The 25,831-nt window shown below is 41.8% G+C and overlaps 1 protein-coding gene across 10 annotated transcripts in view; it reads left to right on the plus strand.

Moving 5' to 3' along the window:
- Window positions 1-25,831, plus strand: part of tns3 (tensin 3) — a 453,833-nt gene that overhangs the window by 368,803 nt on the left and 59,199 nt on the right. For all 10 annotated transcript variants that reach the window (XM_033050098.1, XM_033050105.1, XM_033050119.1 and 7 more), the window contains one exon: window positions 9,472-10,734. In XM_033050098.1, coding sequence (XP_032905989.1) covers window positions 9,472-10,734 — 1,263 coding nt within the window. The remainder of the gene's footprint in view (window positions 1-9,471; window positions 10,735-25,831) is intronic.

Here is a 25,831-nt window from a genome sequence, read left to right on the forward strand (position 1 = left end):
GTGATGGTGGAGGCAGAAACAATAATGGCATTTGAGGGTCTTTTAGATAGACACATGAATATGCAGGGAATGGAGGGCTATAGATCTTGTGCAGGTAGAGGCGACTGGTATCATGTTTGGCACAGACATTGTGGATTGAAGGACCCGTTCCTGTGCTGTACTGTTCCATGTTCTACAGTGCCCTCGATAATGTTTGGGACAAAGACCCATCATTTATTTATTTGCCTTTGTACCCCACAATTTGAGATTTATAATAGAAAAAATCACATGTGGTTAAAGTGCACATTGTCAGATTTTAATAAAGGCCATTTTTATACATTTTGGTTTCATCATGCTGAAATTACAGCAGTGTTTATACATAGTCCCCGCATTTCAGGGCACCATAATGTTTGGGACACAGCAATGTCATGTAATTGAAAATAGTTATGTTTAGTATTTTGTTGCATATCTTCTTGCATGCAATGACTGCTTGCAGTCTGCGATTCATGGACATCACCAGTTGCTGGGTGTCTTCTCAGGTGATGCTCTGCCAGGCTTGTATTGCAGCCATCTTTAGCATACTTGTATTGGGGGCTAGTCCCCTTCAGTTTTCTCTTCAGCATATAAAAGGCATGCTCAATTGGATTCAGATCGGGTGATTGACTTGGCCACTCAAGTTTTAGAAATTTTCAGCTTTGAAAAACTCCTTTGTTGCTTTAGCAGTATGTTTGGGATCATTGTCTTGTTGTAGAATGAACCGCTGGCCAATGAGTTTTGAGGCATTTGTTTCAACTTGAGCAGATAGGAAGTGTCTATACACTTCAGAATTCATTATGCTACTACCATCAGCAGTTGTATCATCAATGAAGATAAGTGAGCCAGTACCTTCAGCAGCCATACATGCCCAGGCCATAACACCCCCACCACCGTGTTTCACAGATGAGGTGGTATGCGTTCGATCTTGGGAAGTTCCTTCTCTCCTCCATACTTTGCCCTTGCCATCACTCTGATATGTTAATCTTCGTCTCATCTATACACAAGACCTTTTCCAGAACTGTGGTTGCACTTTTAAGTTCTTCTTGGCAAACTGTAACCTGGCCATCCTCTTTTTGCGGCTAACCAGTGGTTTGCATCTTGCAGTGTAGCCTCTGTATTTCTGTTCATGAAGTCTTCTACGGACAGCGGTCATTGACAAATCCACACCTGACTCCTGAAGTGTGCATCTGATCTGTTGGACCGGTGTTTGGGGATTTTTTCCCAAACATGGAGGGCACTGTAAATCTTTTGTTTTTGTATTGGGAGGACAAAAGGCACTATTACAATTTCCTGTATCTAATCGCCAATTGCTTCATCTTCCCATTCCACTGATACCAAACAAGGCTGTTGTGACCATTGAATGTAGGTTGTTATCCTTAAATTCCCTTCATCGCCAAGGCTCCTTATGTCCTGGACCATTTGTGACTCTTTAAGGTGTGGGTCTGTGATCTGACTTGCAGTGTGCACAGATAATCACTCGGACAATCACGGTCAAATTAAGTCACCAGTGATGAGATCACACAAAAAGATAGACACAAAGAGCTGGAGTAACACAGCGGGTCAGGCAGCATCTCTGGAGAAATAGGATGGGTGACGTTTCGAGTCAGGACCCTTCAGTTCGCCTATGCTCATGGTAAGGACTCTTTCCTCTCTGCCTACCACTGCCTGTTCAAAGGTTACCAGATGCTGGGTCTGGATAGGTCCCTCACTGACACCAAATGTAACGGCACAAGAGCTCAGCAGAAAGTTGGTCCAGGCACAAAGGCTGAAAGATTCTTGGCATTACTGCCCGTGCCCAACCTTCTCCACAGACTTTGTTCCTGGCAGAGACTGGAACGTGTACATGAACGAGGGATTCCCAGATAAAACTTATGCTTTGAAGGTCAGTGGTTGGTAAGGGGAGACTGTGAGGAAATATGTCCTGCCTCCTGACTGAGGAGAGTGAGAAATGGTTGTTCTTAATGATTAAAGTGGGGAGGTTTGTTTTTTCTATAAAAAAAAACAGAGCTTTAGCGTATTTTTCTCTAAAGAGCCTTGATTGTTAGCTTTCGAGTTGAACGATCAGATTTCAGGAATAAGTGCTTTGCAGTCGTCTCCCACCTTCTTCTTTAATACATTGTTGGCAATACACATGCACACACATACACACATGTTTCTGAACTTGCGTTCAGTTATTCATTTGTTGTGTGCTTTGCAGCTATTTAAGATAGTGTTGTTTTTAACTGAATTTGAAAAATAATGTCCAATTTGTTATTTGGGTTGTTGATTCTTGGCTTGTGTCCACCTCAGAATAGTACTCGGTTCATCTGATGCTGAAACCTTTGTTCTTGCATTTGTAACTTTGGATGGTTCCAACATTATTCTGGCTGGCCTCTGTAAACTCCCAGCTCATCCATATCTGTGCCTTGCACGGCATCTTTATCATCCATCTTCCCTCTCTTAAGGGCCTGTCCCACTTGCATGCGATTGCATGTGTTTGGCGCGACCAAACATGGTAGCTTGAGGCGTACCGGCACCGTATGGCTGCGCGGGGCCGGTCCCAATTAGAAGCGCGGAGTTGTGCGCGGCTGGTCCCGACATCGCGTGGGGCTCTGAAAAACTGACAGTGTCCGAAATCTTTACGGTGTACGCAGCGTCTTGACGGCGTACGCCTAGCGCGTGGTGTTGCGCGATGACACAACCGCCCGGCATGGCGTTGCGTGATGACGTCACCGCCCGACGCCGTGCGACACACAAATTCAGTCGGCCCGCCTCCTGCTCAGCTGATTGGTCAGCATGTCGCAAATGACGTCACTCGGGAACTTAGCATGAACTCCTCTTCCGTTTGGTCGTGCCAAACGCATGCAATCGCATGCAAGTGGGACAGGCCCTTTACTGTAGACACAAGAGACCTGCAGATGTTTTGTGATGCTGGCAATTTGCGATAAATACAAAGTGCTGGAAAAACTCAGCGGGTCAGGGAGCATCTGAGGAGAGAATGATATGGTGGCGCTACTGATCTGAAGAAGAGACCCAACCCAAAACATCGTCCATTCCCTCCCCAATACTGCCTGACCCGCCGAGTTCCTCCAGCACTTTGTGTTTTTCTCCCACTATTACTGATCTACTGGCATCTAGTGGAACAACACCATTTTTTAAAATCCATTCCCCACTGAAATACATTATAAATATAAATTTGTTTTTGAAAATCCCTGAATCTCTTACTAAGGTCCCTTCCGTTTTAAATGATACTAGCCCATTTTAAAATGATTCGTTGTCCTCATTAAAACAGTGGAAAAGCAGGCTTTCCATTGATTACAGCAAACATTTGCACACAGTTAATCCATGCAGATAATTTTGCATGGGTTAATTAGCCTTATTGGCTGCAATGTGCTGGTTTTAGGCTTTGAAAATGCTGTCCAAACAGCTGGACTGAGTTAACAAAATGAATACCTTCAGCACACAATCACCAGGTTGCATGTAGTATTAATTCGATCACTGGGCATAAATTCCACTGGTGTCCGTGGCTAGCGAGAGCAATCACAGAAGTAGTCCCACCCCCTTGTTTACATTTTCCATTCCCATATTTGGCCAATGTGAAGTCTCATGCATATCTCGTAAGACCAGTCACCTTCAGTGGGAGTAAAGCGCACAGCATACTGAAAAATAAGGACCTCTTTCCAATGCTGCTGTTGCACTGTAAGCCTGTGCTGTAGTGATTCTCCCTGCAACTGCGCTCTTTAGAGGAACTTTCAGTACGTTGCAGTAATGAAACACAGTGTGAAAGGTAAGCTGTGTGTGGTAACATTGATCATTGTTTGTAAAGCTGGTGTGTTAGGGGAAAGGCGAAAGAGAATGAAATGGGATGGCTAAAGCTTCTTTTTTTTTAAAGTGAAAAGGAATGTAGTAATGAACATGCCCAGAGTTGTCCAATGTGCAAATATTTTCACAAATGTAACTGCGTTCTCTGAACTACAGGACACTTCATTGGTTCGGCTATCACTGTGAGTTTTGCGCTGATAATTGCGAGCAGGGAATAGCATATGGATGGGGCCCATATGTGTTTACCTAGCTGGAATCAATTTGCTTCTATTTTTACAAGTGTTGAGTGATTGACAAAAGGAGAGCTGGAGGATATGTTATCAGTTTGAAAAGCTTTATGTCATTTATTTCACATTTGGTTGTGTGGCAGCACTGTCTGGTCAACAAAGGATTAAAATATGGCAGCAGAACAGATTTATATTTTTAGTCATTTATTTTCAAACTCTTGTTATGAAGTTGAGGTAAATGTTTCCATTCAAAGGTGACGGGCATATTTTCGCATTATTCAGGTCAGAGATCTTTGAATTTAGTTAATCTGTGATTATGGAGTTTCAGCATTCAAACAAAATTTTGAGATGCAGACTTGTGGTGTAAGAGTTGATAATTGATAATGATGCCTACACCATCAATCATTCTCAGACACTGAAATAGTTAGACAGTCACATTCTTCCAAAAGCTCTGGCTTGTTTTTTTCTTTATCTAGCTCAGAGCATGAAAGTTTTAGGTTCCCAGATGTAGGGGAGTTGTGTGTGTGAAAAGACAAGTTAAGAATGTTGTGTTATATACGGCATGTCACCAAGGAACACCTCAAGGAATGTGCCAGGTTTTCAGTACGGAAAACCATATTGAATCCTTGTTATGAAAATAATTGTTAACAAGTGTGAAAAAGATTTTTGTGTGTCTAGTTTGCTTTATTTGTGAGTGAACTACAGAATGGTAATTGTTCGGCAGTGTATTAACTGCAGAATAATGCCATCTAGAGGACAGGTAGCAATTGATGTTTATAAACGACATTACTCACAAAGCACATATGCTTTAAGATCTTCTGTTTCCTTCCATTGCTCGTCAAGGAATACAAAACAATGTACTCAAAAGAAAAAGGATTTGATTGAATATATTTTCTTGCCCTGGAGCTTATGGTATATTTGCCTTTAATTAGATTGTTTCCTTCATTTTTTTTTCCTCGGCTCTCTACGGGACAATGGAGTAAGTTGGCAACTTTCCACCTCCTCATTGCTGTTCCGTGTGCTTGGGCTGTAAGCGGGAGGACTGACTGGCGAGAGCTTCACAACTGAAACATAGAAACATAGAAAATAGGTGCAGGAGTAGGCCATTCGGCCCTTCGAGCCTGCACCGCCATTCAATATGATCATCCGACTCCGTATCCTGTACCTGCTCTCCATACCCCCTAATCCCTTTAGCCACAAGGCCACATCTAACCCCCTCTTAAATATAGCCAATAAACTGGCCTCAACTACCTTCTGTGGCAGAGAATTCCAGAGATTCACCACTCTCTGTGTGAATTTTTTTTTTCTAATCTCGGTCCTAAAAGATTTCCCCCTTATCCTTAAACTGTGACCCCTTGTTCTGGACTTCCCCAACATCGGGAACAATCTTCCTGGATCTAGCCTGTCCAACCCCTTAAGAATTTTGTATGTTTCTATAAGATCCCCCCTCAATCTTCTAAATTCTAGCGAGTACAAGCCGAGTCTATCCAGTCTTTCTTCATATGAAAAAAAGAACTGCAGATGCTGGTTAATACCAAAGTTAGTTACAGAGTGCTGGAGTAACTGCCTGACCTGCCTGACTTTGTGTCTACCTTTCTAGTCTACCTTGTTTCAGATTCACAGGCAAAAGAAGTCTGGACACTGAAGATACATGGGGCAGGAAAGGGGGTGCCAATGACCACTTTGGTTGGCAGTCGACTACTTTAAGCCCCCAGGCTGGCATCTCATTTTTCTTAGTTTCTGAAGGAAAATCTGAGATATAGGATGAGTTGTTGATTGGAGGCTCAAATTGGGAGAGGGGGACGGAGGTTCATGGGCTGTTATATTGAAGCCTGTTTAGAGAACTGCAGGTGTTGCTTGAAAGCCATTTACAGCCAGAGGTCGGTCGGTTAGACATCAGTGCTTTCTAAGTGTTGGTGGACAGGATTTGGTTGATTGGAGATCAATGCTTTATACAGGTTGTGCTAGAAGGATTTGCTGAGATTGAGGCTTCTGCTGAGGGACTCAACAATTTAATAGCAGACGGGATAATTGGGGAGTTGTCCTGTTAGCAGGTGGGCAATGAAGGAGCCCAGCCACAGGGTTGGATAGATGAGCACGTGGCTGGTTCAGCTCTGTGACATTAAAGGGGCAGGATCCAAAAGGTGAGTTGGGCTCCACCTTTGATGTTCCAGAGTTGGTAAGGCAAATTGGGAAAAGTGAGCAATGTTGGTTGTTCCTGGCACAAAGTGAACTATATGTATTGAGTAAACAAGTTGGGTGATGATGTTGCAGTTGTATAAGACGGTGAGGCCACATTTGTATTCAGTTTTAGGCATATTGTAGGGAAGCTGGTGTAATGTTGGAAAGGATCCAGAGAAGATTCATGAGGATGTTGCTAAGACTTGAGGGCCTGAGCTAAAGAGAGAGGTTGAGCAGAATAGGACTCAATTCCTTGGAGCGCAGGAGGATGAGGAGTGTTCTTATAGAGGTGTACAAAATCATGAGAGGATTCGATCGAGTAAACACAAGGAGGTCTCTTGCCCAGAGGAAGGGAATAGAGAACCAGAGGACATAGGTTTAAGGTGAGGGGGAAAGATTTAATAGGAACTTGAGGAGTAACTTTGCCACACAAAGAATGTTGGGTGTATAGAATGAGCTGCTGGAGGCAGAAGTTAAGACAGGTACTATCGCAACATTTAAAAAACATTTAGACAGGTACATAGATAAGATAAGTTTAAAGGGATTTGTCCAAATGCAGAGAGGTGGGACACATGTAGATGGGACATGTTGTTCAGTGTTGGTAAGTTGGGCCAAAGGCCCTGTTCCAACGCTGTTTGACTATGACTATATATTTTCCTGCCGGAGCAGGATTTTTTAGTGGAGACGGAGGTCATTTAACACACATCTTATATGGAAGTTTACTCGAACACATTACACCAACATATTCATCTTACTGGAGTACAGGGATGTGAAGTGGGAATAGAGATAATAGGTTTTACATTGTTTTTGAATGCATGCTTTCAAATGTGGTGCGCTGAAGTAAATAGCATTTCAAAAATAAAAATAATATTATGGAGGGCACTGTATACATGAATCTTGTTGAAGAAGGGAAGTACAGAAAATCCAAAGAATTATAGGCGAGTGAGCATCGCATCCGTTGTAAGGAAGCTATTGGAGAGGATTCTTAGGGAGAGGATTCTTAGGTTTACTCTCATTTGGAACTGAATAGATTAAATAGGGATAATCAGCATGGCATTGTATATGACAGGTCATGTCTTACCAACTTGATTGAGTTTTTGAGGAGGTGACGAGGGTGATCGATGAGGGTAGGGAAGTGAATGTTATCGACATGAATTTTAGTAAGCATTTGATAAAGTTTCCAATAGTGGGCCGGTCCAGAAGATTAAAATGCATGGGATTAACAGTGATTTGGTCGTATGAATTCAGAACTGTCTTACTGAAAGAAAATAACGGGTTGTGTTGGAAGGACAATATTCAGAATGGAGGTCTGTGACCAGTGGAATTTGATAGGGATCTGTTCTGTGATCATTGCTGTTTGTGTTAAATGACTTGAACATAAATGTAGATAGGTTGGTTAATAAGTTTACAGATGACATGAAGATTGTGGGAGTCGCGAACTGTGAGGAACGCTGTCAAAGTATACAGTAGGATATAGATCAGCTCCAGAAATAGGCCGAAAAAATTTAGTAAACCATGAGAATTTGGGAGGTTGAACATAAGGGTAATATATACAGTTAATGGCAAGATGATGAACAACATTGATATTCAGAGGGATCGAGGTACAAGTCCTTGACTCTCTTAAAGTGGCAACATGAGTGGATAGAGCAGTAAAGAAGGCACATGGTATGCTTGCTTCATTGGTCGAGCCATTGAGTACAAGAGTCAGGAAGTCATGATGCAGTTTTACAGGACTTTAGTTGGGGTGCATTTGGAGTATTGTGCACAGTTCTGGTTGCCCCATTACAGGAGGGATATGGAGGATTTGGAAAAGATGCACCAGAATGATGCCTGGATTAGGGGTTATTAGCTACATGGAAAGGTTGGACTTACTTGAATTGTTTTCTCTGGAACTCGGGATGTTGAGGGGAAACCTGATAGAGGTACAGGTATATAGAATTATGAGTGGCTTAGCGAGGTTAGACTGTCAGAACCTTTTTTCCAGGGTGGAAATATCAAATACAAGAGGACATAACTTGAAATTGAGAGGAGCAAAGTTTAAAAGAGATTTGCAGACCAAGTTTTTCTTTATACAGAGGATGGTGGGTGCCTGGAATGTTCTGCCAGGGCTGATCGTGGAGGCAGATATGATGGTAGCATTAAAGAGACTTTTGGATATGCACCTGAATATGCAGGGAATGGAAGGATATGGATTATGTACAGGCAGAGAAGAATGGGTCTTGGCATCATGTTCGGCATAGACATAGTGGGCTGAAGGATCTGATCCTGGCTGTACTGTTCTATGTTCTAACATACAGAGAGCAGAATAATGCATCAGTCACATGAGATGCATTATACATTATATATCGCTAGCATTTATGCAGGACTTTGTGCCAGAATCCAAATGACTTGGCCCGTGATTAATTGTATCTGTTGACATCCCTGATGATATCACCAGGAAACTGCATGCTTTTTGTGTAATGTCATAACGTGCATAAGGTAATGCAATAACAATGCCCTCCAGCAGAACTGCGTTCTGTCATTATGACTGCTGTAATTCCTTAACTTTGGTGCCCTGGGGTGAAAAAAGATCAGTTGCCTGTCATTCTGATTGTAAGATATGTCAGCAGTAAAATATGCTGTCTTTGCAGTCATTGGGTCGAACAGGGCAACTCTTGAGCAAGGAGGTCCCGAGTAAATTATGGTTATGTCCAGATACTTACTGTAACATGCTGCTTAGATCCTACATTATAAAGAAACACAAATTTAGACATTTATTTATGAATACTATTTGGAAATCCTAAAATGAAAACAATTTAATGAGTTTCAACAAGTTCCAACATGGTATATCTCACTAAGGGAAGTTGGTTTAACATTGAAAAGTTTACTCTCAGAAAAAATATTTTGATATTAAATAAATTAAACATTATAGCTCTGAATAATCTTTCAAGCTTGTGTACTTAACTGAGCTAAGACAACTTTGTACATGTACCTTTCCTTTGCATTTTATACATATTTTTGAGTGCATAGAATTGGCCTGCTAAATTAGTGAACGATTTGGAAACAGTTTGGGAACTAAATATTGTTTGAAGACATTTCTGTTTTTGTTTGGTCATTAAATGGAAATTTGTATTAACATAAGAGTAACATATACCTTATAGTGGAGCAAAAATTATCATTTTTCTTTTCATACTTGATACCTCACGATAATGTGTGGTTTAATGTGTTATATTTGCTAAGAAGTCCTTTCTCTTCTTTCTTATCCTAGTGTCACATACGCAAGGCCCAATTGATGGAAGCCTATATGCCAAAGTGCGAAAGAAAAGCTCCTCTGAGGGTAACATTCCCATTGGTGGTGCTCCTGTAACAACTGGCCCTGAACAGATTGAACATACACTGTCAGTCAGCAGTGACTCTGGAAACTCCACCGCCTCCATAAGAACAGACCGAACAGAGGAACACTTGCCACCAGCCATTAAACGAGGGCTAAGCCTGCAGGAGAAAGCCGAGTTGGACAGGCTTTTGAGTGGATTTGGGCTGGAGAATTCAGTGCAGCTGAAGGATATGACTGATACCAAAGTGAAATACAGTGGAGTACGTCACATCGTCCCAGTTCAGGTTCATGTGAACGGTGAACTGAAGGCAAAGGACAGGGAGACGGACATTTTAGACGATGAAATGCCAAATCACGATCTGCACAGTGTGGACAGCATAGGGACTCTTTCCTCCTCAGAAGGTCAACCGTCAAACAACCTGGGGAACTTCAGCTTTCACAAGAGCAGTCAGAACTCTCTGCTGTCGGATGGATTTGGAAGCAACACTGGTGATGACCTCCACAATGTTGTTGTACCAGACCTTGGTATTGGGACAGAAACCGGGTATGACAGAACATTTGTAGGAGTTACCGAGGGAAAAAATGTCTTACAACAGCCCAGAAACCCATCACTGCCAACACAGCCACAAGTTTATAATCAGAGTAACTATTCTACTCAAACCTGGGTTCGGCAACAGCAGATGGTTGCTGCTCAGCCGTATGTCTATCCAGCAGAAAATGATTTGAGGTTTGCAATGGTGGGCACCGGAGAGGATCCCAACAGAACACAAATAGCATCCAAACTTCCGAATGCTCCAACACGAGGGTCCAGCAGTAGGGATGCTGTGCAGCGAGGGCTTAGTACATTGTCAGGGGACAGTAAGCCACAAGATCACCAACGCTCAGATGCCTTGTTTGAGCACGAGAAACAACCTTGCAAGCCATCTGAGACTGATCAGGCCGCTGAAGGAACAAGGCCAGGATCTGAGGAACAAGACTTGTCATCTTCCCCAACGTTGGATATTGATCAGTCAATTGAACAACTCAATAAACTGATCATGGATCTAGATCCCACGTTTGTGCCAATTCCTACACGTGTGAACTCTGTAAAGAAAGGCTCCCTTAGCAAGAAGGATGTCGCCCTGCAAGGAAGCAACGGTGTGAATTCAGGGTCAGAGGAACAAACCCCAAGAGTTTCAGGAAGTGACAGCCAACAAGGTAAATTAACCGGACAGTCTTATAATCCCAGGGACAGAGAATTTGTAGCGTAATCTGTTCTGGCCACTATATACTGATATTGTGCATTCAGGAAAGTCTCCTCTGTTTGGTACTTCTAAAAGCACCTCATAAAATACGTACTATAATATCAAACAGAATATATCTCAGGAATATGATTACTGTATTCCAAGGCAAGGCTAATTTCCTGAGTTCATTGGCCCAGTGTGAGGATTTTTGTTTGAACTTTATATTGTGGATTGAAATTTCAAGGTCAAGGTCAGTTTATTGTCACGTGTACCAGTTAAGGTACAGTCAAATATCAGTTTGTGTCCCCCAATAGTATTTCAGTGGTGCCCGGAGAATCATTTGTCTCCTGGGTGCCGAACCCAATCTGATTTCTCATTCCTTTTTATACCTCTGCAGGAGGTAGTGAAGCCCTTTTAGGCTAGAATTTACATCATACCTGCCAACATTTGAAAATGAAAAATCTTACTCTGAGTGCGCGGGCTGACGGAGTGCGAGCTTTCGGCGCTCGCCCATTACGGGTGGGGTCCAGGGGCCCGCCTTAGTTCCTGGATTTTTGTACTTCTTTCCTGACAGAGTTGGTTTGACCATGATGGGTGCTTTGGTGCATCATATCCTGACTATAAAATACATGCTTGTATATCCCAATAGCAACAACCACATTAGTGAGAGGTGTGAGTATTAGCTGTCTTTTTCTCTCCTCCCTCATCTTTCTTTCAATGCTAATGTGCCATATGTGAGCGGTGCTATGGAAGTACAGAATCTACAAATTAACATGAAACTAAGTGTAAATACATTGATATATGCTTTTAGGTACAATTTAATCCTCGTGTATATACAAGATACCTTCTTGATGAATGGTTGCCAGGTGCACTGTCCAGTACAGAACATATTTTTTGGATTTGATTCTGAGTCAACTTCCATCAACTGATCTCAGACAGGTGGTGGTAAACATGCCATAGCTGATCTCTTCAACTCTGCCTGAAAAGGGCAGATATTTATCAATGGGGTCTGTATCTGAATACACACGGGTGTCAAATGGGAAAGGCACAGATCACTCGGCTGCCATTTTCTTGCTCATGTGAATAGCCGCATTCATTGGGGCATAATGACATTAGCCAGGTGAGGCGTTGCCGCCAACAAATGGAGCTCGGTACAGATTACCACCGTCAAGAATGATGGAGAGAAAAGTAAGAAAGTTATTTTTATGAACTTTGTTTGAAATGCTTCGTTGCAACTACATCTGCAATTTGTAAAGAACTCTTCATTTGTGGCACAATTTTATTTCACTTGTTTGGAAAATGCTTATTTTGATGTCCCATCTGAAGCAGTGCCCTGAGTAATTGCAAAGCACACCTCATGTTTGCTCTTTCTTTAAATGTATTTAGTTTTCCATTTGAAGTGCAACTTGTATGCAGTTTGTCTATTGACTGATGTTACAGTTGTCTTGAAGGAGACTTTCGGTCACAAATTGAGATAACTATCACGTTTGGTTTAGTTTAGAGATACAGCATAGAAATAGGCCCTTCGGCCCACCGAGTCTGTGTTGACCAGCGATCCCCGCACACTAACACTACCCTACACATGCTAGAGACAATTTACAATTATACCAAGCCAATTAACCTACATACCTTTAAGTCTTTGGAGTGTGGATAACCAGAGATACAGGAGAAAACCCACACACGTCACAGAAAGAACGTGCAAACTCTGTACAGACAGCATCCGTAGTCAGGATCGAACCCGGGTCTCTTGCGCAGTAAGGCAGCAACTCTACCGCTGCGCCACCATGCCGCTGACTTACATTAAATAGATATTCTTTATTACCAGTATGGCATCTGGTTGGTAAATTTAATACAGTATAAATAGTATTGATAGGTAAGATAGCACTTTCTCATTGGTTGTACATGTAGTGTCTTTCAACAGTACATCATATTTTCCAAATTCTGGGGAAAGTAGAAAGAAATACAAAATGGTTCTCCAAAAAGTATTCCAGGAACAGTCTGTAAAAATATTGTTTTAAACCTGGCAGACAGACTTGTTTTTTGCCTGAAGTGTTGTGTTCTTTTGGCAGGAAGGATTCTGCTGCTTTCAGGTAAAATGTTTTTCCTCTGTGAAATCTGTGATCCATCTTGTGAAAAGGCAATTCGATGGGGATTGATGAGTCAAGAGTGTTTAATTGGCATATATGTACCAAATTGGAACAATGAAATTCTTTCTTGCGGCAGCAAAACAGGTTTGTAAACACAGTATCCAATGAACAAATAAAAGAAATAAATTCTTTTTTTTTTTAAACTACCCAGACCATGGTATTATATGTACATTTTAGATGTTACTGTGATCTGGAGTTTCACTTCAGAGCCATTGTTAGGAGAGGAATGGAAAATATTCACCATTTGATACTTCATAGAAACATAGAAACATAGAAATTAGGTGCAGGAGTAGGCCATTCGGCCCTTCGAGCCTGCACCGCCATTCAATATGATCATGGCTGATCATCCAACTCAGTATCCCGTACCTGCCTTCTCTCCATAACCTCTGATCCCCTTAGCCACAAGGGCCACATCTAACTCCCTCTTAAATATAGCATAGAAATAGCTATGATTCATAAATCATAGGAGCAGAATTAGGCCATTCAACCAATCGAGTCATGTAAGATTATTCTCTCATTGTATATAGACCAAAGCTGGAATTCTGATATTATTTCAATCTTGCTTTTTTTATAGAAACTATTGATTCTAATGACTCGTTCAACATTATAAAGATGAATGTGGATAGAGTGAATGTGGAGAGGATGTTTCCACTAGTTGGAGAGTCTAGAATTGGAGGTCTTAGCCTCAGAATAAAAGGACATAGCTTTAGCAGGGAGATTAAGATGAATTTATTTCGTCAGAGGGTGATGAATCTGTGGAATTCATTGCAACAGGCGGCTGTGGAGGCCATGTTGATGGATATTTTTAAGTTGGAGATTGACAGATTCTTGATTAGTATGGGTATCAGGATTATGGGGAGAAGGCAGGAGAATGGGGTTGAAGGGGAAAGATAGATCAGCCATGATTGGATGGCAGAGTAGATATGACTGGCAGAATGGCCTCATTCTGCTCCTTGAATTTGTGATAGACAGATGTTGTTGAACATTTTCTGGCTGTGAATGTGGAAACATAATACTGATGCACATGTTGTGTTCCAATGTATGTGTGCTTCGGTATAAACGTGTAACACATCCTGAGCATGTCTTGACTTTGAGTAGCCAGAACATGACATAGCCCAAGCACCATAACTGACCATGCCTTTGGAGTGAATATAACCATCTTCAACGGACTGCTGTTTGATGCCAAAACAACAAATATTGATAAAGGTCAGAGGAGATGTGCTAATAAAATCAAATTGACCTGGACAGAATAGTGAGCCAGACCTGAACAGTCCCAAACCTGACTGCCTGATATCTGAACTGCAGATGCTGGTTTTCACTGAAGATAGACACAAAATGCTGGAGTAACTCAGCAGGACAGGCAGCATCTCTGGAGTGAAGGAATGGGTGACATTTTGGGTCGAGATCCTTCTTCAGACTCTGGGGGGGGGAGGGGAAGCTATTCTGAATGTCTGAGAGATGTGACCTAATATTCAGAATGGATAACTAGACCCTTTGTGTTATTTACTATTGATAGGCTGTCCCAGGGTAAAGAACCAGTTTAATCATTATAGATGACCATAAGTCGATATTGTCCATAAGTCGAAAAATTGCACAAAATTCTCCACAGAATTGTAATGGAAGGCATTGGGAGCACAAAGTCTAATAAGAAGGATCAATTACTAAAAGTGGAGAGTGAGAGAGAGTAAACTGGTTGGGCCATTCATAGGAATGTACCTATGTACATACTTTTGGACTTAGAATTGAATAATATTATGGGAGCTAGATGATATACATGGGGTGTCCATAACTCAGATGTTCATAACCTGGGGACCGCATATATATTACTGATAGAAAAACACAGTTGATGCAGGTCTTGTTGATTGTTTTGGCTCTTGGAACAACAAGTAATTTGTATGCTCGACTGTCACATCTTTCATTGCTGACTGTGGCATTACGATTGCTATTGTACAGTATTTCCTATGGCTAAGTACAGAGAGTATTCACAAAGTGATGCACTGTTACTATTTGAAACTTGGGAGAGAAGGATGCTTGTGTTTTGTGAAACCCAAGTTTTGAAAATTGCTTAAGTTAAAATATTACCTGAAATAGTGCCTGAAATGATAATATAGTTTAAAAAGAAAATGCTGGTGTCTTAATGCCCATCCTTAGCAACCTTAAAATGGTGGGATGGCTTATTAAGCCCTTGCTGCTGAACTTAGTCACAAAATAGATTTGAGTAAGAAGTGTAAAGGTTTTTCCATGATAAAAATATATTATCTACTATTATGTCCGATAACAACATTTAAAATACATTTGGACAGGTACATGGATAGGAAAGGTTTAAAAGGATATGAGCCAAACGCAGACAGGTAGGACTAGTGTTGATGGGGCATCTTTGTTGGCATGGGGAAGTTGGGCTGAAGGGCCTGTTTCCACGCTGTATGACTGGCTCTTTTAGCAATCTTACGTTTAAAGGAAAGTAACTTGAATATTGTATGGAGTCTTTGATTAGAAAAGAGACAAGTAGGGCCATAGTTATCGTGAACTGTATGGAATCTGTTATTAAATGTTCCAGTTTAGTTGTTCAAAATATTTATGTGTGGTAATTCTGTGTGTTACATGTTGTCGAGAATGGCACCCCAAGCATTTGTACATTTCTTATTAAAACAAATTTTCACTAAATTGATGAATGCTTTTTACACAGTTGCTTGTTTGTGCATTCAAAGTATGAGCCTGTGGACGGAATTGACAACCTGTGCCAGAGAAGTCCCCAGAACACTTAAATTTGTTTGCTTTGGATGGTTTCTCAGCGTCTGGTTACTCCCTCCCCCAAAGGTGAAAATGAAAAGGATGTTTTATTTAAACTTTTAGTTTTATGCAGTTAATAGATTATTTGCATTTCCTTTTCAACGATTGAAGTTTCATGCAAGCACATATTACATTTAACACTCTCCAATAAGCGAGTTCGGTATTCCGACTGCACATACCCAGGTCAAAGGTCACTCTGCATAAACATTGCTGGAAGCAGTGGAGCTGTGTACTTATAGACCTTCATTTCATCTGTTTTTTCAGCTTTGATTCTAGGTAAGAAAATATTGCTTTCAAACTATGAATTAGTTGTCTTTATTGTTCCTTTGTTATTTATTGTTCCATCGTTCCAGGACAGGCTTGCAGCCAGCGCGGGAGAGGGACGTTAGCTCCGGCTCCCGGGGAGGGGGGGGGGGGGGGGGGACCATCAGCTGCGCCTCTCTTCTTGTCCAGTGGCTGTCGGTTGGCTCCCTCGGTGCCGGCGGGGGCAGGTGTTGGCACTGGGTCTGGAGTTGCCGCTTCTTCTCCGCGCTGGCTGTGTGCCTGGGGCCGCTGGTGTCCCGTTGTACCGGGGCTGTCGGTTGGCCCGGCGGGACAGGCATAGTTGAGCTAGGGTTGGCGCTTCTTCTCCGTGCTGGGTGTGAGCCTGGGGCCGCTGTTGTCCCCGGGCGGGGATGGGACACTTGGAGGAGGGGGGGGGGGGGGAGGGAGGTCCAGTGGTGGTTCAGCAGCCCTTGCGGCGCCGGGGACCCAGGTTCGATCCTGGCTGTGGATGAGGTGCGGGTACCTGTGTGCGCGCTCTCCCCTGTCTCCCACTCGCACCCCTCTCTCGCTGTTACACCCCGCTCTCGTGCTACCTGTTCCTACCTACCTGAGAGACAAATCCCATGATTCCTTGCGTTTTTCGGAATACCGAACTCGCTTATTTATCATAGATTTGTGATAAACTGCAACGCTAAAGATTTGCTTAATTATCATCCGTGCCCCAAATGATTTATCTAAATATATACTGAGTCTATAGTCTGAAACACTTCAAAATGATTCCAATGTTTTTGTCAAATGACAATAACGGGAATAGGACACAGGTTTAAGGTGAGGGGAAAAGATTTAATAGGAACCTGAGGGACAATTATTTTACACAGTGGAACGAGCAGAGGCAGGTACTATCATAACGTTTTAATACATTTTGACAGGTAAATGGATGGGATAGGTTTAGAGGGATATGGGCCAAACGCAGACAGGTGGGACTCGTGTATATCGTGGACAAGTTGGGCTGAGGGGCCTGCTTCCATGCTGAATGACTCTATTGTGTAGAAGTATAAACGTGGCTGGAGAAGAACATGGAAAGACATTACAATTACCACTAAACACCTAGCTGTTGTCCTCTAGAATATAGGCTACTTGGAAGCTGGGAAAGGCCACCAAACTAGGAGAATCTGATAGCTGGTCAGTGAAATTGTCCCAAGCAAGCACATGCAGTGGATTTCTCTATCTTGAAATCCATGTCTGGTTCCAAGCTATTGAAGTATAAATTTGAGATGGTCTGACAATCTAGGGAGCAGGATGTGATCAGAATGGGACTAGAGTGACCAGTGATGAACAAAGAGAAGGTGAACGTCGAGCAAGGAATGAGGATCTACTGTCACTGTTCATATTCAACAGGCAGAGGGCGGCCCAGTGGTGCAGCGGGTAGAGTTGCTGCCTTGCAGTGCCAGAGACCTGGGTTCGATCCTAACTATGGGTGCTTGTCTACAACGGAGTTTTACGTTCTCCCCATGACCTGCGTGGGTTTTCTCTGGGATCTCTGGTTTCCCCCCACACTCCAAAGATTGTAAGCTAATTGGCTTTGTAAAATTGTAAATTGCTCCTAGTGTGCAGGATAGTGTTAGTGTGCAGGGATCGCTGGTCAGCGCGGACTTGGTGGGCGGCAGGGCCTGTTTCCGCACTGTATCTCTAAACTAAACTAAGCAAGTATTTGCGAAATCAGCCAGAATGCTAATCGTGACATCTTGAAACAGAAAGTTATCAAGGGTGGGGAGCAGCAGGCGATTGAGTACCTTGGTAATTGTAGGTCATCCTGTAACTAGGAAGACAAATAGTTCCAGAAACAATGATTGTGGTTAGAATTAGTGGTCATAGAAACATAGAAAATAGGTGCAGGAGTAGGCCATTCGGCCCTTCGAGCCTGCACCGCCATTCAATATGATCATGGCTGATCATCCAACTCAGTATCCTGTACCTGCCTTCTCTCCATACCCCCTGGTCACATAGAGAAGTGTGGATTGACTAAGAAAACCCATAGTGTTTCTGTCAAGGGGAAATTATGTCTAATTCATTTTGTGCTGCAAGTGAATGAAGATAAAAATTTGGACTTCCAAGAGACATTTGTTTAGGTGCTCTATAGTTAGTTTGTCATCAGTTTGAGGGCCAAACTAATGATCAGCTAATGATCAACTAATGGAGAGTAGTTACCAGCATGGATGGAGAATTCATGTATAGTAACTGAATTAATATTGATTAATATTGTAAGGCTTATCAAAGAGCGCATTTGATACAATGGAATTTCCCAAGAAATGTTGCTAGCACCACTGCTTTTCTTAATGTATATTAATGACATGGGCACGGGTGTACAGGGCACAATTCCCACATTTGCAACTGCACAACACTTGCAGAAGCAATAAAGTGTATGAGGAGTATATTAATGGATCGCAATAAAATATGGACAGGGGTGGTGGGATGGTTGGAGATGTGAGAGATGGCACATATTGTTGAAAGATGCAAATTGGTGCATTTTAGTAGAAAAAAGTGAGAGTAAGCAACAGATTCTTTAAAACTATTTAGGTTTATTATTGTTACGTGCTGAGCTACAGTGAAAATTATTTCGCTCGCTATCAAATCAAATCAGATAATACTGCATGAATACAATTGTTAAACCCAAGCACAATGGGCAGAACACAGGGGAAGATACAGAGTGCAGAATATAGTTTTCAGCATTCTAACCCATTGGTTGCAAGTACAAGAAAAGAGAGATCTGGGGTTCTTTGTGCATGGTTCATTTAAAGTGCCAGAGCTTGTTAAAAAAAGTTTACAAAAAAAAAAAATGTTTTCCACGATTGTAGTACCAGTAAATGCCTGCACATTTAATCGGGTATACTTGGAAATGGCAGGCACTCTGCCAATTGTTTTCTAACCAATTAGCATTGTAGGTTGGTATTGTGTTAACGATTTCCTGATACTCGTGTTTGGATCTGAGCTTTATGAAAGGAGACATTGGGTAGATGATTGATGAAGTCAGGAAGAACCTTTAGAAAGCACTGGTTTGGCCACAATTGGCATATTGCACCAGATTGTAGTCGCTACATGTTGGGAGAAGGTGGAAGGTGAGGATGCAGAAGGGATTTTCTAAAATAATTCCAAACATATACTGGTACACAAAAGTGTGTGTATGGAATTAAGTAGTAGATCAGCTGTGATCATAAAACAGGAAATGCTGGCGATGCACAGCAGGGCTGGCAGCATCTGTGGAAAGAAAAACAATTACCATTTCAGATCAAAGATGCTTCATCGGAACTCTTGTTGATTTGTGAAATAGGCTCAAGGAGTTAAATGTCCTGTTCTCATTCCCATGTACATGTGACCTTGGAGTTATCTCAGTACAGATAGACAGATTGTTAATTTCATGGGATCTCTATTTTGTTTTACACAGGCAAAAATTTGTCAATCCAAATAATTATTCGGGTGCTGTCTGGTTTTTGCCAGTTTTTTTCATCCTATCATTGAAATTGTTAATTCCTTGATAAAGCACAGATAATGGATGTCCTCCAGCAACTCCGAAAGCTGAGTAATCTTATATGTGTGGTTTTTTTTGTACTCATTTGAACTCCTCATAACATCTTGTAGTACCAAAAATATGCAAGATTGGCTTCTTTAAATTGTCCCTGGACATAACTAGTGTACGGGTGATTACTGGTAGATGCAGACTGCGAATGGGGACATCTTGAGAAAACAGTTTGAACTTATGGAGGTTACATACGACAAGTATTTCTGGGCAAAACATTCATAGAACAAACAATTTTGACTGCGAACTCATCTCAGAGGCCAATTACTAGTTCTCCACCAATCAAGGGTATCAGATAGCGAATGGGGACATCTTGACAAAACAGTTTGAACTCATGGAGGTTACATACGACAAGTATTTCTGGGTAAAACACACATAGAACAAACAATTTTGACTGCTAACCCATCACAGAGAGCAATTTCTAGTTCTCTACCAATCAAGGTATCAGGAAGTCAATAGCATTCCAGATACTATTTTCCAGCCATTAAAGTTAATTGGTTGGAAACAACCGGCAGAATATCTGCCGTTTCCAGGTATATCTAATTATAGGTATGAGCTCTTACTGGTGGTTCAAAAACTACCCTCAAACCTCGTGCAGGAACTTGAATTAAGGACCAGGAAATTACAGCTGTAATTTCTACATGGTGAAACTAAAATGTATAAAAATACCCTTTAATAAAATCTGACAATGTGCACTTTAACCACATGTGATTTTTTTCTATTACAAATCTCAAAATTATGGAGTACAGTCAAATAAATAAATGATGGGTCTTTGTCCCAAACATTATGGAGGGCACTCGCTGTATGTACATGAGAGGAGGTTGATTAGAAGCCAGTCCAAAATAAGGCTCCTTTTTGTAAACTGTCTCACAATCAGCCTTTTCCTGGTCCTTAATTCAAGTTCCTGCACGAGGTTTGAGGGTAGTTTTTGAACGAGGAAAAGGCTGATTGTTGCATTGTCAGATTTTATTAAAGGGTATTATGTAGAAATTACAGCTGTGTATACATAGTTCCCCCATTACAGGGCACCATAATGTTTGGGACAAATGGCTTCACAGGCGTTTGTAATTGCTCAGGTGTGTTTAAATGCCTCCTTAATGCAGGTATAAGAGAGCTCTCAGCACCTAGTCTTTCCTCCAGTCTTTCCATCACCCTTGGAAACTTTTATTGCTGTTTATCAACATGAGGACCAAAGTTGTGTCAGTGAAAGTCAAGGAAAGCCATTATGAGACTGAGAAACAAGAATAACATTGTTAGACACCAGCCAAACCTTAGGCTTACCAAAATCAACTGTTTGGAACATCATTACGAATAAAGAGAGCACTGGTGAGCTTACTAGTCGCAAAGGGACTGGCAGGTCAAGGAAGACCTTCCACCACTGATGACAGAAGAATTCTCTCCATAATGAAGAAAAACCCCAAAACGCCTGTCCGACAGATCAGAAACACTCTTCAGGAGTCAGGTGTGGATTTGTCAATGACCACTGTCCACAGAAGACTTCATGAACAGAAATACAGAGGCTACGCTGGAAGATGCAAACCACTGGTTAGCCACAAAAAGAGGATGGCCAGGTTTACAGTTTGCCAAGAAGTACTTAAATAGCAACTACAGTTCTGGAAAAAGGTCTTGTGGAGAGATGAGACGAAGATTAACTTATATCAGACTGATGGCAAGAGCAAAGTATGGAGGAGAGAAGGAACTTCCCAAGATCCAAAGCATACCATCTCATCTGCGAAACACAGCGGTGGGGGTGTTATGGCCTGGGCATGTATGGCTGCTCAAGGTACAGGCTCACTTATCTTTGATGATACAAATGTTGATGGTAGTAGCATAATGAATTCTGATGTGTATAGACACATCCTATCTGCTCAAGTTCAAACAAATGCCTCAAAATTCATTGGCCGGCAGTTCAATCTACAGCAAGACAATGATCCCAAACATACTGCTAAAGCAACAAAGGAGTTTTTCAAAGCTAAAATATGATCAATTCTTGAGTGGCCAAGTCAATCACCCAATCTGAACCCAATTGAGCATGCCTTTTTATATGCTGAAGAGAAAACTGAATGGGACTAGCCCCCGAAACAAGTATAAGCTAAAGATGGCGGCAATACAGGCCTGGCAGAGCATCACCGGAGAAGACACCCAACAACTGGTGATATCCATGAATCGCAGACTTCAAGCAGTCATTGCATGCAAAGGATATGCAACAAGATACTAAACATGACTATTTTCATTTACATGATGACATTGCTGTGTCCTAAACATTATGGTGCTCTGAAATGGGGGACTATGTATAAAACACTGCTGTAATTTCTATGTGGTTGAACCAAAATGTATAAAATTGCCTTTATTAAAATCTGACAATGTGCACTTTAACCACATGTGATTTATTTCTATTACAAATCTCAATTTGTGGGGTTCAGAAGTAAATAAAACATGATGGGTCTTTGTCCCAAACTTTATGGATGGCACTGTGTACTATTGATTTTGACATGCATATTGATTTTAATGTTAGCAAGTTCAAACTTTGAAATTATCTATTTAAGGTTTTCTCCTAAGCACATCAATAACATGTGCAGTATCAAATAGTATCAAATAAGTAAACTGAAAATTTAGTTAAATATAGGTGCAGAGCTTACTATTAGTGGCCTTAACAAGGCCATCAATGTAATCAAGGACAAGTCTCACTGTGTCCTTCTTCCCACTCCCACCAGAGAAGAGGTACAGAAGTTTGAAAATGCATACCTCCAGATTCAGGGCCAGTTTCTTCTCAGCTGTTATCAGGCAATTGAACCATCATATCACTAACTGGAGAGTGGTCGACCATCTACCTCATTGGAGACCCTCAGACTATCTTTGATCGGACTTTACTGGACTTTATCTTGCACTGAATGTTATTCCTTTTATTCTGTATCGGAACGATGTGGATGGCTTGATTGTAATCATGTGTAGTATTTTTGCTGACTGGAGAGCAAGCAACAAGAAAGCTTTTCACTGTTCCTCAGTACACATGACAATAACCTAAACTGAGATTGTTTTTGTTTTCTGGACAATAGGTGCAGGAATGGGCCATTCACTGTGATCATGGCTGATCATTCACAATCAGTACCCCGTTCCTGCCTTCACCCCAAATCCCCTGACTATGCTTTTTATATATGGCTTTCAGAAAATGGATAAACAAGATAACGTAGCAGAAAATGTTTCCATTAATGCAACCCCTAGAAGGTTCAGCTGCTTATGAGAATATAATGCATATAAGACAGGCTTATGGATGTACAAATGGGGGGGGGGGGAGAGAGGGGGGGGGGAGAGAAAGAGTGGGGGGGGGAGAAAGAGGGGGGAGAGATAAAGAAAGGGAGGAGAGGGGAGAGGGAGAGGAGGGGGGGGGGAGGGAGAGAGGAGGAGAGGAGAGGAGCAGGCAGCTCACGAGGGGGGGAGGGGGTCACTCGCAGACGCAGCACGCAGAGCCATTGTGACATCATCAGCCAAAGCTGTTTGGTGTTATTTTCGAAGTTTGATTAATAACTCGAGAAATAATGCATGAATTTTCGAGATAAGGCGATTTTTGACTTCACGGCATAAATCTCTGTCGGAATATGTGAAAAATGTTCTGTTAGCTTATCGTTTTTTCGAGAAGATATGACAACACACTAACAAATACACGCACACACACTCCCCCCCACACACACACACACACACACACACACACACACACACACACACACACACACTCCCACACACTCCCACACGCACACACACACACTCCCACATACAAGATCAGAGTTTTATAGATATATAGGATATTACTGCTCAATTATAAAGCAATGCTCCCTATACTTGTATATAATCCTGTTCTACGTACAAAAGCTTTTGGAACCTTTGCGTAACCATATAGACTTTCTTGAGGTACTGAGATTTTAATTAAGGCTGGTCTGAGAGATGTGCACAAGCATAATAGAGAATTGCTTACTGATAAGATCATGGAAAATTAACATTAGAATAATGAAAGCATAAACACTCTTCAAGCTAAATGTACATTCTTAACCGTTTACAAGATGATTTTTGCTACAACAACTTCATTGCCATTCTGTGCATATTTAACTATTCCATCTGAAGTGTTCTATTGCACTGATTTATGATTTCACCACAATAAATCAATTAAATAAATTGTTTCCCTTAATCAAAATTCACATCTGGTTGAACAATAGCGCTTTTTTATGTTATTCTTTTTCTGAGGCAGATGCTCTCCTCAATAAATTTTGCCACCAAATGTTTAATCTAGAGAGAGAATGATTTTTTAATAAATATTCTTGTGTGTATCCTGTAACACATGCTTGAAAATAAATGTAAACCAGAAATATATTTTTCAGCTCTTTCTTCATCTCTGACCTGTTTGTATGTTTGCATGTTCGTTCATGTCTGCTTTTTTGGCTCCAGTCATTCCTGTCTTGTTATTTATCTCTCTGACCTCTGTTTGAACATGGCAACAAGACTGCTCTTGTCAACATTACTGAGATGTATTTTTGATTGGACCCATGGAGTATTATTCCCTATTGACTGATTTGATTACTAATTCATGCATTGCAGAGCATTTCTCAATTTCTCAAGTTATTTTGATTCATCCCCCTTAGCTGCAAATCTACCTCTGCCCCCATATCGTTAGCCCAGTTCTGCAGTTGTTTTTTTTCCTGACAGCTTTATATCACTTTCTATACTTGACTCCTCACTGCATTCCTTCTCGTGTTATTCTTTCTCTCAGGCAGGTGCTCTCCTCAATGGTCTTATCTACAAAGACTGTTTACTTCTCTGTCACTCCACTGGCATTACGTATAATCGTACAAATTTCCACCAAGTTTTAACGTCTGCAAGAATAAGTAATGTTGTCCAGCTCCTATACCATTCACTCCCCAGCTCTTTCCTCAGCTTGAAACCAGCCATGCAGATTCTCTGTGTCCAATCTGACCATGAGGAATGTGGCAGACAAAAATGCTGGAGAAACTCAGCGGGTGAGGCAGCATCTATGGAGTGAAGGAAATAGGCGACATTTCGGGTCTATTCGATTTTCCAGCATCTGCAGTTCCTTCTTAAACATGAAGAATGTGACACATCCTTTTCCACCGTTATGTCCATGTACTTTTGCCTGTACATCCACCCCCCCCCTCATTATGCGTAAATCTTGCCAATTTCAGCATTCTTCGCCCAAAAAAAAGAATGACCCATATGACTTCTCCGTGGCCCTGCAGCCTCCTCCTAAACCCCACCATGTGCTGTTGTCCACAGTATGAAACACCACTACCTACTCATCCCACTATTCCTCAACACTCCTCTGAAGAAGGGTGTCGACCTGAAACATCATCCATTCCTTCTCTCCAGGCATGCTGCCTGTCCCGCTGAGTTACTCCAGCATTTTGTGTCTCCTTTCGATTTAAACCAGCATCTGCAGTTCTTTCCAACACAGTTGCAGACACATTGTCATCAAATTACCAATCTCACTTAAAAGACCAGCAAATTTTCAGTTGGTGAACAACGATTATAATTCAGTTGCAAATGAAGTTAGGTTACACTGGTATTACTTTGAGTTTAATTTTATGCTGAAGCTGAATGATAAAATTAATGACTCGTGGTAAAGAAAATATGTTAATCTGTGCAATTATCTACTGAAGAATAAAGCGGCTGTAATTTAGTATGAGGATGTTTTTAATTTTGCTACATTTACTTTTACACGTAATGTAACATGTTAGAAGTTGTGCTGTTTATGTTGGAAATCAGATATTTTTTAATTGATGGTCAGGGTATCAAAGTGTTTATTGCTATGAATAAGTTATTGAATTAAATAGTCACAGTGAAATTCTTTGCTTGCATATCCAAGGTATACAAATAGTCCCCCATAAAGGGCGCTTACAAAGTTACAAATTCTCTCCCCCCCCCCCACGCCAGGTCCTTTTTGTTTTCCGTGTCCTCCTTTGTTCCTTCCCACGGCAGCGGCGTCCTTACGCTATGTGGTCCGCTGTCGGTCGGCGTGCCCATCGACCACCGCACCAACCTCTCCACTATCGCTGCTGGGTCCTCTCCGTGGCGCCGACATAGGCCCCAACCTCATGGCTTCGTCGACTGGCAGCGCGTGGGCTCTGCCGACCCAGGCTCCGTCAGTCACTGGCTTCAACCTCGGTCGCGGGCCTCACCGGCTCCGCGGTTCGTCGGGAGATGTCTGCCGCAGTGGCTCGCTTACTCAAAACTTCAACTCTGTTTTTTCCCAAAGCTGGTAACATTTCTCCTGAGAAATCCCAGAGCCTAGA

This window comes from Amblyraja radiata, chromosome 2 (assembly GCF_010909765.2).
Source record: "Amblyraja radiata isolate CabotCenter1 chromosome 2, sAmbRad1.1.pri, whole genome shotgun sequence".
Classification (NCBI taxonomy): domain Eukaryota; kingdom Metazoa; phylum Chordata; class Chondrichthyes; order Rajiformes; family Rajidae; genus Amblyraja; species Amblyraja radiata.